General features: G+C 38.7%; 3 protein-coding genes across 3 annotated transcripts; all 3 read left to right on the top strand.

Moving 5' to 3' along the window:
- The first annotated feature begins 933 nt into the window (after window positions 1-933).
- On the top strand, window positions 934-8490 carry LOC135671552 (novel plant SNARE 11-like). The gene is made up of 10 exons (XM_065179751.1): window positions 934-1474; window positions 2119-2211; window positions 2719-2812; window positions 2914-2951; window positions 4988-5076; window positions 6071-6150; window positions 6947-7003; window positions 7116-7208; window positions 7300-7374; window positions 8094-8490. The coding sequence occupies exons 1-10, from the start codon at window positions 1401-1403 to the stop codon at window positions 8166-8168; spliced, it is 768 nt and encodes a 255-aa protein (XP_065035823.1). The 5' UTR covers window positions 934-1400; the 3' UTR covers window positions 8169-8490.
- A 1839-nt stretch (window positions 8491-10329) lies between these two features.
- LOC135671542 (formin-like protein 15) lies at window positions 10330-11361 on the top strand. The gene has a single exon (XM_065179742.1). The coding sequence runs from the start codon at window positions 10338-10340 to the stop codon at window positions 11094-11096; it is 759 nt and encodes a 252-aa protein (XP_065035814.1). The 5' UTR covers window positions 10330-10337; the 3' UTR covers window positions 11097-11361.
- Window positions 11362-12279: 918 nt separating this feature from the next.
- LOC135671550 (cell division cycle 20.2, cofactor of APC complex-like) lies at window positions 12280-13613 on the top strand. Its single transcript, XM_065179749.1, has 3 exons — window positions 12280-12420; window positions 12617-12799; window positions 13323-13613. Exons 1-3 carry the CDS (start codon window positions 12280-12282, stop codon window positions 13611-13613), a joined length of 615 nt encoding a protein of 204 aa, XP_065035821.1.
- The last annotated feature ends 205 nt before the right edge of the window (window positions 13614-13818 follow it).

The raw sequence follows: 13818 nt of genomic DNA, 5'->3' as shown, positions 1-13818 counted from the left end.
CTCTTGCCATATGATTGATAATGAGTTTATACTGCATATTTATATATTTATTATTAGATAAAAATAAAATAACTTTTAGTATATATAAGAGATCTAGAGTGGGATCAATTATCAGATTTTAAACTTTAATCTCATGTTGGAAGCAGGTAAGGATATGAATTGACATGTAAATATCTGTCAGATGGATGTATTGCATTTACCTTAGAATAACAATTATGGATGAGTGATTTAGGTTCACCAAAGTCAATGAATTAGATATCTCATTGAAGTGGATCATGACAAATGGTATCAAATACGATCTAGAATCGAGCAAGTTGAGACTCTAGCAAGAGAAAAATTATCCATTGATGGTGATCAAAAGCATGTCATAATCTGAAATCCACTGGGCTGAGACTTGCATTATGCTAAATTTTAATCCTTATTGAGAGATTATAATATTCTAATTTTGCATCAGAAATTAAGAAGAGATTTGAATGAAAATATTGATGAGTCTCCTGTGAGTAAATTTGCATAAGCATTCTACGTTAATTAATAAATTTAATATTGTTAAAAACTTAAAATAATAGAGTGCAAAAGATTGATGGAAAGAGAGTAGAATGACTAAGGGGTGAGAGAGTATCATATACAATAGGAATTTTTTTATTTTATATTTATAATAAAAATATTTAAATATTCAAAAAAATGAGAGAGTATCGTATCAAGCGCACGACACTAACATGTCAACTACTTCTTTATTTTCATAAAAAGTTAAAAAAATATTTTCTTTTATACATATTCGTATTTGGTTGATATACATTTCTGAGCTTACAATTTATACTACAAATTGCAAATGATTAAAAGACAGGCGTCGATCGATAATTAACTCAAAGAAGAGGGGTTCATTTGTAAAAGTACACCTCGATATCATTAAGAGAATTAAAAGCTTGTAATGTTCTAAATCCCAGCTGTTGGAGCACGTCGCAACCGTTCCCACTTCGTGTTCCCAGCGACGGTGACTCGGGCGGCCACGAGCAGGAACCCTAGATCTGCCGCCCGCCCGCCCACCCCTTCGTCCCCGCCGACGGCCTGGGTCCTGATCGGGTCCCGCATTGCCGATCGACGGTGGCTTCTTCTTTGCCCGTATCGCGATCTCGGGAGCGATCGGAAGCCCCGGCGCTTGGATCTGGACGCCGTTGGTGCGTTTGAGCTTCAGCCGTGGCGCGGCGGGCGGGGGATCGTAATGCGTCCGGGGATCTGAAAGTTGGGTTGATCGCCGGTTTTGGAGTGTTTCGGTAGTCGTAGCAGCGATTGCTGGCATCTTTTCCTGGATTAAGGAGGCTCGTTGTTTGATTCTTGCGTCTTAAGGGTCGATCTGGGCTGGTGTTGGTGAATCCCATTGACACGGAGTTCCGGTTTGCGATATGGATTTGACTGATATTAGTGAGGAACTGGCTCATATCGAGGGGCAGATCAGCGATATCTTTCGGGCTTTATCGTAAGCATAAATGGCTTTCTTTACTGGAACTTGACAGTTCTGTTTGCTGATGGGTAGAATCTCTGATTTCCAGTTGTTTGAGGTTTATGTGATTTGGTGGGGGCAAAAGTTAGTGCGTGCTAAAATTTGTCCTCGATCTGGAATACCTACATGGCCACGATGATCTCATGACTTTCTTTTCTACTGCATTAAATAAAGAAAAAAAATGAAGTAGAAGAAATTTGAGATTATTTCGACATAAGTGTTGTGTTTGGAATTACTTTCTAATATATTGAAAATATCGATTGTAGATGTGGGTGATCTTATTAGTTGGAAAAGCAACAACAGATATTTGTTGCCTAAAAAAATTATGATTAAAGTTTCTATTTGAGAAAAAAATTGCAGAAGCCAATGGACATAAAATTTGATAACCTTGATTTTAAATATTGATTGTTAAAAAGCTACAGATATTGCCACAGTATAAATATATTTCCTTCTCTCTCTCCCTAAAGGAAAAGAAAACCTTTACAATTCTTACTATCTTTTGTAGTTCAGATGGTCCTCCTTGCCCGAATTGAAGATAAAGGATAATTTCTTTAGATGATTCAGTCATATTTGGGGAAACCATGTTGTGATGTCTAATTGCTTTCAAAAATGTTCAACAGAAATGGATTTCAGAAACTGGAGAAGATCAAGGACTCGAATAGACGGAGTAGGCAGTTAGAAGAACTGACAGGCAAGCTGAGGGAATGCAAGAGGTATATTCTGTGGATTCTAATTTCTTCGAGTGTTCATCTGCGATATTTTTCTTACTCTTTGTTCAGTGTCCTAATTAATGTCTCTTTCTGGTCACAAGCCCTCTGTGATAACTTATATTAGAGCAGAGTTTGGGACTGACCAATGCATGGAAAATCAACATATGCTAGCTGGTAATCTATGCATCAGGAATATGACAGGTGGTGTTTGCTCTGGAAGTCTATAATGCACTCAGGTGTTCTCTATGCAGCTAGAGTCTTTGGTGCATACCTAGAACCTGCATTCAATAATTGGCCAGACTTTTGCTGTGAACCTTTTCTTATTGTCCTTTATGAATATAATCTTAGATCTTATGTTCATAAATTTCATTTATTTGCACTTCTATTTTTTTGTTCAATAATCAGGGTGGCATTTTTAAGATGCTCAATTAGCAAGGTGTTACATTATAAGTTTTTGTCATTTTCTTGCCTGATAATCAATTGGAGTTTTGTGTCACGGTGTCTTACTAGGCTTATCAAAGAGTTTGAAAGAGTCATGAAGGAAGAGGAGATTAGAAATACTCATGATACAAACAAGAGGCTGAATGAGAAAAAACAATCAATGGTATCTTTTTTCGTCCTTAAATTCACAGTTTAAATTGGTGTATCAGATAATATTCTGTTACTAATGGACAGCTTACTAATTGGATAGCTTTGATTTTGCAGATTAAAGAACTGAATTCTTATGTTGCTCTGAAGAAGCAGTAAGTTGTTCTCTCTGTACTATTTACTTTATGACTTGTTTTTATTGTAGCTAAATGAAGCTTGTGTTCATGGTGCATGTTTAAAATCTTGCCTATATATCATATATCATACTGAAACAAAGTAATAGTAAGGATGCACAATGAGATAAAATTGTTTCCATCGGATTATATTATGTTGTGAGAACTTTGAGGAAAATATAACCATCCTGCTGTTGAGGGGCTTTTATCATCCTAAGGCGAACATGAATGGGCATTATAATTTATCAATAAAGCAAAGCATGTAACATTTTTTTTCTCTTTTTGGTGGAAATGTAGTCTTAGTTTTGAGTATTTGTGTTGCTTAAGAAGAAGAGTCACATAATATCCTTGACAGTAATGGTGGATAAATAACAAATAAGCTAGTACGCATAGATGGACAGAACAGTCCTAGGTTGACTCCAAATTTTAGTCTGGTTACCTTATGAACATCATTTTTGGGTCTAGTCAAGTTACCTTAGAGGTGGTCTTTTTTTAATCTTTTAGGCAACTGAAACAATTTTCAGTAAAGCTCCGATTATAAACATCTAAGAGGTTCAAGATAGTTGTTGAGAAGTCTTTATTTCAAAGAGTTCATATTAGGAGGTTATCCAAAGGGAAGTTTGAACTCGGTTTAAAACCTTTAGTTCTTACTATATTTTGAAATATTCAAATTAGATAGCAGATCTGGTTTGACAATTTTACATTGTTATTTGGCTGAACCTTTCAAATTTGCACATGAAATGTTTCTAAAATGTGTATGATATCTGGTTTGTCTCTCTCTTCTTCCTGTGCTCTTCTTTTATTATTCTTCTACATTTTATCTCATTTAGTCAATTTCTTGACTTTTTATTAAAAATATAAAAAGGTAAAAAATTAGCTAGCACTCTGATCTCGCCATGTAGATTCTAAGGAAAATTTAGTCCTCCTGAATGATAACTCCTGGCAGTAGTGGAAGAGTCAGCAGTTAATCAACTATTAAAGAGCCAACTATTTCGTGTCCATTAATTGTCAAACAAATGTCTGTAGTTGAACATGGGTAATTATTCAGTTTCCATCCTGGCCTTAAACCTAACCCTAAAAGCCAAAACTCTATATATATCTTATATCCTAAAAGTCCTAAGCCGACTAAGCCTCATAATCTAGAAACCTTAGACCCAAAATCTAATGCTTAAATTCTAGAAAATGCCTTACTCTAAATGTTACCATTGAAACTAAAACCCTAAAATTCCTTAACTGTAAATACATAGAGATCTTAATCTGTAAATTTCACATCCTATTAGTTTGTGGTTAGTATTACTTATAGATATTTGTTGGACATTAGCAAACAAACAGGATAATATTATTAATAAAAAAATTGGTGAAATATATTCTTCAAACATTCCAACAACATAGTTTCTCGCAAGTTCTAAATGTGGAAATCAGTTACTCCAACAAAATATAAAATGAAAGATGCCTTCTCATCTTGTGTCTATTATTACATTATATTGGCAGTGTAGACTCCTTTGGAGTAATGGACTCCTGTCGCAGTGTGGACTCTTGAATATCAGTAAATGAAAATCTCCATCTGACCATCATTAAGTGATTTCTGTTCTACTCCACCATGTCTGGTATGATGTTGTCACCTTTATAGATGTTAGGGATAGTATGCTGAATTTTGATATGAAACAGAATCTTTGTTTTTCCTCTGTTTTCTTAGTTAATGATGTTACTGTAGCATATTCCCCATTAAGTTAGAAATTTAGAATAATTTAAGGTTAGTTATATGCACTGTGCAGGAGATTGCACTATGCAGCTAATCATCTTGACTAATAGCTATTAGGTTAGTTATATTTCTAGCCTTTTCTTAATAGCAAACTTTCATCACTGTCATAATTTTTGGTTTAACTTCATAAACTCTTCCTGTTATTGTTCTTTTTTACAGCCAGCTACACATTTTTAGTTTTGCTACGATTACTGAAATTTCTTGACCAATTATTTGGCAGTATTTTATTTTTAATTTTTTTGTTTGTAATTTGCAGGCATGCAAGTGAAAATAAACGACTTGATCTCTTTGATGGTCCTGATGGTGGAGATGTGTTTGCTGAAGAAAATGTTCTATTGGCATCATGTGAGTACTCTTTGGATTACCTCATTGCATATATATCCATTAACTTGAAGTGCAACTTAGACATGCAGGAGAATATTCTTAGGTTGTGTTACCAAGCATTTCTTTACTTTGCATTTGTTGAAAATGCCTGAATGATTCTTACATTTTCTTGCACTTGATTCTAAGTGTTCTTTTAGTAACACTAGAAGTTTTGCCAAATCAAGAATTGTCATGTTGGTTGCCATGAGCTGAGCTCTGCCAAGAATTATGATACATGACTAGGGCCAATTGTTAGTATGTGTTGCCAGGTAGGTGATCAGCTATTGCAGTATTGCTGCCATGCCATGTTTCAGCCAGCAACTAGCATCATACATGTCGTTGACATGGTTGGGCTAGTTGCAGTCCTGAAAACACCCAAATACAAATTAAAAGCAATTCTGCTACAAATGACTCTTATAGAAACCACTTACCTCTCATCTATGACTTCTGACCTCTGTATAGCATCCCACGATTGAATCATGGTCCTGCTGTGTTGAGGAAGTCACCGTGGCAGCGGAGACTCTCAACCCTAAGTCATTTCAAAATACTTGATCCTCAATTCATCTTTTAAATTGTGTAGATGAATCAGACCAGTAATGCTCGGTTCAATTCCCTAATGGCCAGCTCAATGTCCTAATTGCTGGATTGGCTGAATAAACGGAAGAACAAATTGCTTTGTGTATTCTGCTGTGACTCCCCTCTTCCTCCTTTTTTCAGGTTTCAAGGACATGGACAGAATTCCTTGATTGTAATATCCAATAATTTTACATTTGAAATTATGATTAAACATCTGGACAACATCAATTAAGTCTACTCTATGGCAGTTATTAAAATAGAAGGCTTCCTAGGTAGTTATAATCGGTACCGGAGGCACCCCGTAGGTCTATGTGCTAGAAATCCTGTTTTGCATAATCACTCTTAAGTAAAATATTTTAACCTAAGATTGCTGATTTTTTTCTTGTGAAATGTCTTGCAGCTATGACCAATCAGCAGTTAATGGACAACGGAAACCGAATGATGGACGAAACAGACCAGGCTATTGAACGGTCAAAGAAGGTTGGTTTCCCTTCGTTCATCTGAACTAGATCACTCTAAAGATTGTCTTTGTTGTCCATTTCATTGGCTTGATGATTATGTGTTCGACCTTTTGTTTGTTTTTACTTGGTGGAGTCGTATAGATCTGCCCAGAGTCTTCCAAAATCCAAGTTATATATTTTTGTTCCATCTGCATATAAGTATTTTTCATCTGTAATCAATTATGTTGGTGCAAAGCTTCCACATTAAATGCCTTATTGCCATTACTGTGGTGATCGATTTCTACATAGAGAACCACTCCTTCATGTGTTGATTTTTCTATTCAAAGAAGGCATTAACCGCACTCTTGTTGGATTGGTTGGGTTGCATATGGTCTTCTTTGTTCTCATTCAGCTAATAATTTTGCAGGTGCCTACAGACAGCTCTTTGGTTTTTGGGGACTTTATATACTTTTTGTCATTTTGCAAGTGTAGACCATGCTGTACATTGACAAGTTTTTTATTGCATGTTTTGGGTTTTAGTTTTAAGTTATTTAGCATGATTTTTACTAATTGTTTCATAGACCTCCTTTGTGCTTGGAAGATTCTTTATGGGGTGAAGCTTTTTAAAAGATTTTTCTTGCTCTACATATGTCATTTGGGAAAAGTGGTGGTTGATGTTCAAAAGCTCCATCGTAGACTCCATGATTTTCTTGCTAATGAAAAGCTGTGGCCAGCAATGTGAAACCCGAAAACAAACTATTGCTTATTAATAATTTTTCTTGTCATAGATGTGCTACCTTAACATTATTTTTAATCATCATACTTTGAATATATAGGTTGTTGAAGAAACTGTCAATGTTGGAGCAGAGACAGCAGCTTCTCTGAAGGCACAGGTCTGTCATAATGAGTTCAGAATCCTCATTTTTTTACCACATTAGAACATCTTTTGGAGTCCATTTGAAAGCACATTGTTTCTGGTGTTATAATATTTCACAAACTTGGCAGACCGAGCAAATGAGTAGAATTGTGAATGAACTGGATTCGATCCATTTTTCAATTAAGAAAGCATCTCAACTGGTGAAGGAAATTGGCAGACAGGTCATTTTCTCAAGAAGCTATTGCATGGTTCTCTAGTTGTCAAGAAGTCTCCTTTTTGACTTGTACTCATTTTTCCTATTATGAATTTTAGGTTGCAACTGATCGATGTATAATGGGAATGCTTTTCCTGATCGTGATTGGAGTTATAACCATCATAATAGTGAAGGTGGGTTGTTTATTGGCTCTCTAGCATATCTGTAGATGTCTTTCTTCTATTACACGTCCACTTTGCCTTGACTGAAGATTCTACCAGAATTTGTTAGCAGAACATGGCTTTCAACATTCATGTTGGATCCATATCTAAACTAAATCATTATTTTCTTGGCTGATCCATAAATTTGAAGATGCAACAACAATTTCAAGAGATCGTTCTAAGAAATGAACATATCATGAATAATTTAATTCATCCACCTCGTGTTTTTTAACAGACCAAGGCAATCAGTAATTTTCTTCAACTACATTTCAAAGTGAAACATTTATCATTTCTTGAATTAAAATCAATTTCTTGCACCTAGATATTTTGTTTGCTTGCGTCGTTGAGTCTCCAGATTTCAGATATAATTTTTACGTGTTTTCAAGGGATGAAAATCAGTTGTATGTTGCTAGAAATGGAGTTTATTCTGTGTAGTTACAAGTACTATTTTTCGAAGGGAATAAACATCTTAATTTGCTCTTCCATTGTCATATTGCATACTAGCATAGGATTTTAGCTTTACACAGTCATTGATACTCAACTCTGTGAAGGTGCAAGAGTTGTGGATTTGTTGCAATGTTCAGTTGATTTTCTCAAAGATCTCACAATGAACAGTTGATGTAAAATCTTATTCAGTGTTCGTTTGATTCTTCTCTTATCAATTTTTAAGAAGTTTATCACTGAATTTTCAGCTTGTGCATCCAAATAATAAAGACATTCGGGATATTCCTGGACTTGCTCCTCCAGCCAACCGGAAGCTTCTTTGATGTCTGTGTGGCAGTTGTGAGTTAGCACTTCGACACTCAATTTCTCCTGTTAGTGTTCCATTATCTACTTGGTGCAATCGTTAGGTGCATTCCTCTATCTTATTTGTTGGATTTGCTATAACCATTTCCAATTCTCTCTATTGTTTCATAATGGTGTAATTTAGTAATACAACATTTAGTTGACAGAACAGCATGTATAATTGTCTAAAAGGTGTATACTTATCCTTTCAAAATCTCAAATAGTTTTTTCTGTAATTGTCAAAGGTGACAAATTGCGATTCATGGTTTATCATCACAATCTCAACAAGAATTGTTTGGCTAATTACCATTTCTGCTGTCTTATATTTATGCTAATCATTCATCAGGCTACCTATTTTATCCCGAGTTAAAGCTTACTAACGTTCATCTTGCCTTCTGTTAGTTTATTTGGTGATTCTGACACCCTATTATTAAAACTATTAGCATGCATTTTTTTCTTCTGGTGTTACAGCTTAACCAACAGATGCATAAATTTATTGCAACATAATCGAGGTTATGATCTTGGTTGTTGATGCTAGATCTGATATAATTGCTGAATTGCATCATGCAATAGGTTTACAGTTTTCAAGAATAGCTTGCATGTCTGCTCCGGTGAATAATTTCTCCCGGTATTACAGCTCAATGAACAGATGTGTAATTCTTTGGCACAGTATGATGAGGGTTATATGATCTTGGGTTTTTATGCCATATACGATTAAAATTGCTGAATTGGAACGTGCAATAGGTTTACAATTATCAAGAACAGCTTTCATGCCTTTCTCCCAGTGTTAAAGCTGAAGTGTGTCACAACACGATCAGGTTTATGTTCCCGGCTGCTGATGCCTCAAGTGTGTCACCCACTAAACAGTAATAAAAGAGTAGCTTTCATGTGCATGCTTTGGTAACTAATTACTGTGGATGATTGCCAGCAAGTTGAAGAATTAAGTTTTAGTCTCAGGATATGCCTACTTCATTACAACCGTTCTCAGAACTCTTATTTGCCATCAGTCTTTTCCTTTGTTTTGTCTTTCTACCAGATGGGTTGAAATCGGATTGACCACTAAAATCCACATGAAGATGGCAATGAAGCCGAAGAGTTACTGTCATAGCTTCAGGCAGGTATTATTTTTTTATGGTTTAAAAAAAATAAAATTCACAAGAATTTGTTATTTTTATTTTATTTGACTAAAGTCAAGAAACTTAAGCGGCTTATAATAAACAACCAAAATTAAATATAATTTGTGTCTAAAAGGGGGTTTGTATGTACCAGAGTTAACAGAGATGCAACTACCTGCCACTGGATTGTTGATATTAGCACTTATTTTGATCCAAATTATTCTAAAAAGTTGATTTTCTTTTTCTATTTAGCTTTATCTTGATGAACAGAAAATATGAAAAAAAGAAATGGATAACTTTATCTTAGAAACGCTTTGGACGCTGGTCTCCTTGCGACAGCAATGATTATTTGGATAGCATTTCCATAATCGAAATCCAAAGGAGAAATATCGTACGAAAGTCATGTAATGGATAGTCATGCAAAGAAGAATCAGATTCTTTTTTATTAAAAGGGATTTAATAAATAAAATATATATATATAAAATAGTATTTATTTTTTACAAAATAAAAATATTTTTTCATTGCATTAAACGGTGTACATGACACTCTTACATGACTCAAACATAAATTTTATTATTTTAAATAATAATACACTAATTAACCTGAATATCCTAATAAAAATAATATTTATTATTACATCTTAACATCTATTTAGAGAACAAAACCAACTCACTGGTGGCCGTGGTTGGCGGACTTTTTTTTTTAATTAAAAAAGTATAAAATATAGATTATCTAAAATATCCTATCATATGATTTTATGTTTTTAGTATCATGATGAACTTCTGAAATTTCATCAGTAAAAAATGGAATATATTTAGGTTTTGCAATAATATCCAGGGATAAATATGAAAATTACCAACTTGAGAGGAATATATATATATATATATATATATATATATATATATATATATATATATATATATATATATATATATATATATATATGTGCAGAGGTGGAACACATTACAGTAAACAGTATATGACCATTGTCTCAGCTTCTTCAGCAAAAGAGGAGCGGAAGTCTCAATACACCAAATGCCTTCTCTCGACTCCTCTCCTCCTCCGCTTCCCTTCCAAATCCCAACTCCCGCTGACTACGGCGGCCTCTCGTCGTCGTCGTCCTCTTCGTTCAACCCCAGCCTCATCATTATCGCTGCCATCCTCGCCGCTGTCTGCCTCGCTTCTGCAACCATCCACCTCCTCCTCCGCTTTCTCTCCCGCGCTTCCTCCTCCTCACCGCAGCTCATCCACCACAACCCGTCCACGCCATCGACGAGGTCATCGTCGTCCGACGGGCACCGGTTGGCCCGGGTGGAGGCCCTCCCCATCCTCCACTTCGACGCCGTCCGCACCTCCTCCCCGCCGGACTGCGCCGTCTGCCTCTCCCGCTTCCGCCCCGGCGATCAGCTCCGCCTCCTCCCCGCCTGCCGCCACGCCTTCCACTCCCCCTGCATTGACGCCTGGCTCCTCTCCCCCGCCGCCTCCTGCCCCCTCTGCCGCTCCCCCGTCCACCTCCCCCCACCGCCGCCGCCGCCGCCGCCCCCGCCCCCGCCTCCTCCGGCGCTCCCAGTGACGGCCACCGCCGAGGAGCCGTCCCCGGCCGGCGGAGGCGGGCGGGGGTGGTTGAAGGAGTACGTCGACCGGCTAGCTTCCTCCGCCTCCTCGTCCTTCTCCTCGCTCCGCTTCTCCGACAGGTGGAACCGCCCAGCCAGCTGGGACTTGGAAAACCCCGACGACGGCGCCACCGCCACGTCGGCCCAACGGACAACACCATGTGGCAGCGCCGTAAATTAACCCCGTTGGGCAAATCCCGAAATCCGACGCTACTTCGTCGCCGAAGGTTGTTGCGGATAAATTCATGTGAAAGAAAGGTCACGAGATCGGACACAATTACCAGATCTGCCACTCAGCTGTTGTGGTCAGAGCAGCGGCGGAGTCGATGCGGGTAGGTCGAACTATCTCTGCTGCTGCTGCGCGTCTTCAGATTGCCAAGTGAAGTGTCGTCTGCTTTGTCCAGTTGCGTTCTGCTCTTCCCACCCACTGAGAGGTTATAATATTAGATTCACATCAAATTAGCATCGGGGTTACGTAGCACATTAGAATATCCAACAACGTTATCCAGATCCGCAACTGAGTTCGGACCCGTCAATTACTTACCCTTCTATCGGAATCCATCTGACTTGGCACACGTCAATGTTCTTCTCCCCGAGACATGGCCGACGCATCAGCTTTCTTCTACTTTGCGTTGGATACGAAGCAAATCCAATCCAAATAGGTGACCTAACGACTGCAACACCATCGGCAGCTACCTAACCTTTTCGAGGAAGCAGAGTGGAATGGTCCATCCATTGTAGGACGCTTGTCAGTGGCGTCCTCTATTTAGAGCCCATCACTTCACATTTCTTATGGTCGGTCAGCATTAAAATCTACGCTCGTCAAGATACGTGGGAAACAATATGATATGATTCTTCTTGAAGATTGGTGCGTAGCTCAGAATTCTGGGTTCCAATCCATTACCATTTGCATCAGCCCCAACCAAACCTATAAAGCATTTAGAATGATCCTTTCACATTGCCAACCCATATACAACATTATATATATAATTAATATGTGAGAATATTATACATTATATATCATGATACGAGTGACATTGTTATTATTTCCGATTTATCATAATTTATAATTATGTGGATTTTATTATGAGTGACACTGCTTAGGTTGGGAATCTGCCTTCCACAGTACCCTAGTGAGAAACGTTTTCAGAAGAAACGTTTCTCCTACTACTTGAATCGTTTCGCGGAAACGGCGGGAACCAAGACGAGCCCTCTCTACTCCATATAACAAGAAGCAACGCCTTCACGTAATGGCCGCTCCAATACGACCGTTGGAAGCAACCCCTTCCCTTCCCGGCCCTCCCCCCACCCCTAAACCCTAAGCTGGTTCCTTCCGAGACCTCTCCTTCCTCTATCCTTGGAAGATGTCGTCGCCCTTGATGAGACTTCGAGATCGGGAGTGGCATTCCCCGGCCTCCCAGAGATTCGTCGATCAGGTGATGCCGGATCTTCTTCTTGCTCTCCGCTCCTTCTTTGAACCCTTGGTTCTGAAAGGTCGGTTCTTGGTCCGAAGGGGGATCGGTTCATACCCACCAGGAGCCTGATGAACCTGGACTTCGCTCGGTCCTCGCTGATGCGGCACCCACGGCGAGACGGCGCCACGGTCGATCGCCCCGACATCTTGACTCCCAAGGTCGCCGTTCTCTGTTTTCTTTGATCTTGTTGTTCTTTCTTCTTGACGCCCGGTTCTGATGGAGTCAGGAAGAGTATAGGAGGCGCGTCGAGGAGAGTTGGACGCTGGATTCCCAAGGGAAGCCGCTCAAGATGTTGGTTTTCAGAGGAAGCCCAAGAAAATCCCATCCCAGTGTTCTGATGGTGGATGAGATATTGAAAGAGCAGCGGGAACCGCCGAGATCCATTAGGCGCATTCGGCATCTTCCCCAGGTAATTCCTGTAACACCAAAAGAATCTTTCACATCTATACTTCTGCCCATTCAGCCTAATTAGCATATTCACAGTTTGATCGTGTTCTCGAATCATTGAAGTTGTTCGAAAGAGCAACATTTTGATCAAAATGGGAATTTTTAGTGATTATGAAGCACTTCACCGTATTGTGGTTTGGATGATTCGAAGATGCATTATGAATCATGAAAGATACCCTAATGCTCTGTTTGCTGTAGTTAGGTTATGTTCTTCATGTAGCTTAGTTTGTTCTCAGAAACAGTGTTTATTTCTGCAATTGGATCAAATTCATGTAGCCTAATCTGTTTCTCGACGAGATTGATTGTGTTTTTAGAATCACTAAAGTTTCATCATGCTAATGAGACGAAACTACATGGACTCACGGACCACTTCAGAAAGCTTCTTGTTTCTTGATGTCTACTGCGAAGATAACAGTTCTCCTTTCATGTAATTGTCATTTATGGAGAAAAGATGCTGAGTTACTTGTTCTTGATGGATGAATTAGTCAGCCGACCGGATTCTAGATGGGCCAGAGCTCATTGATGATTACTATCTCAACCTCATGGACTGGGGGAAGAGCAACATCTTGGCAGTCGCCTTGGGGCGTTCACTGTGCCTCTGGAATGCTGCCAACTCCATGGTGCAGTTGCTGCTAACCACGGATGTGGATGATCACCCCACCAGTGTTGCATGGTCTGTGGACGGGAAGATGGTGGCCGTAGGATTTGCGAGCTCCAAAGTTGAGATCTGGGATGCTATAGCTCTGCAACAGGTTTGTCCAATGCTTCCTCTGTAGCTTCGACAATGTGCAATTCTTCCTCTTCTTTCATGGATTAGTAGCAGAGAGTTGAGATCAGGATCAGAGAAATTTCTTGAGACAGCGCCTGACTTGCGTGATCATTTGCTTCAGGTCAGGATCCTGGAAGGGCACTTGGCTAGAGTTGGTAGCCTTTCTTGGACGTGGAACATGTTGTCGTCGGGCAGTCGTGATGCATCCATCA

This window comes from Musa acuminata, unplaced genomic scaffold (assembly GCF_036884655.1).
Source record: "Musa acuminata AAA Group cultivar baxijiao unplaced genomic scaffold, Cavendish_Baxijiao_AAA HiC_scaffold_1140, whole genome shotgun sequence".
Classification (NCBI taxonomy): domain Eukaryota; kingdom Viridiplantae; phylum Streptophyta; class Magnoliopsida; order Zingiberales; family Musaceae; genus Musa; species Musa acuminata.
This window is presented reverse-complemented; position numbering and strand designations above follow the sequence as displayed.

Coding starts and splice junctions, on each gene's coding strand:
- LOC135671552 (XM_065179751.1), top strand. CDS start 1,401: ATGGATTTGACTGATATTAGTGAGGAACTGGCTCATATCGAGGGGCAG. Junction 5,077..6,070: donor AAATGTTCTATTGGCATCAT/GTGAGTACTCTT, acceptor AATGTCTTGCAG/CTATGACCAATCAGCAGTTA. Junction 7,375..8,093: donor TAACCATCATAATAGTGAAG/GTGGGTTGTTTA, acceptor CTGAATTTTCAG/CTTGTGCATCCAAATAATAA.
- LOC135671542 (XM_065179742.1), top strand. CDS start 10,338: ATGCCTTCTCTCGACTCCTCTCCTCCTCCGCTTCCCTTCCAAATCCCA.
- LOC135671550 (XM_065179749.1), top strand. CDS start 12,280: ATGTCGTCGCCCTTGATGAGACTTCGAGATCGGGAGTGGCATTCCCCG. Junction 12,421..12,616: donor TTCTGAAAGGTCGGTTCTTG/GTCCGAAGGGGG, acceptor TGATGGAGTCAG/GAAGAGTATAGGAGGCGCGT. Junction 12,800..13,322: donor GCATTCGGCATCTTCCCCAG/GTAATTCCTGTA, acceptor TGGATGAATTAG/TCAGCCGACCGGATTCTAGA.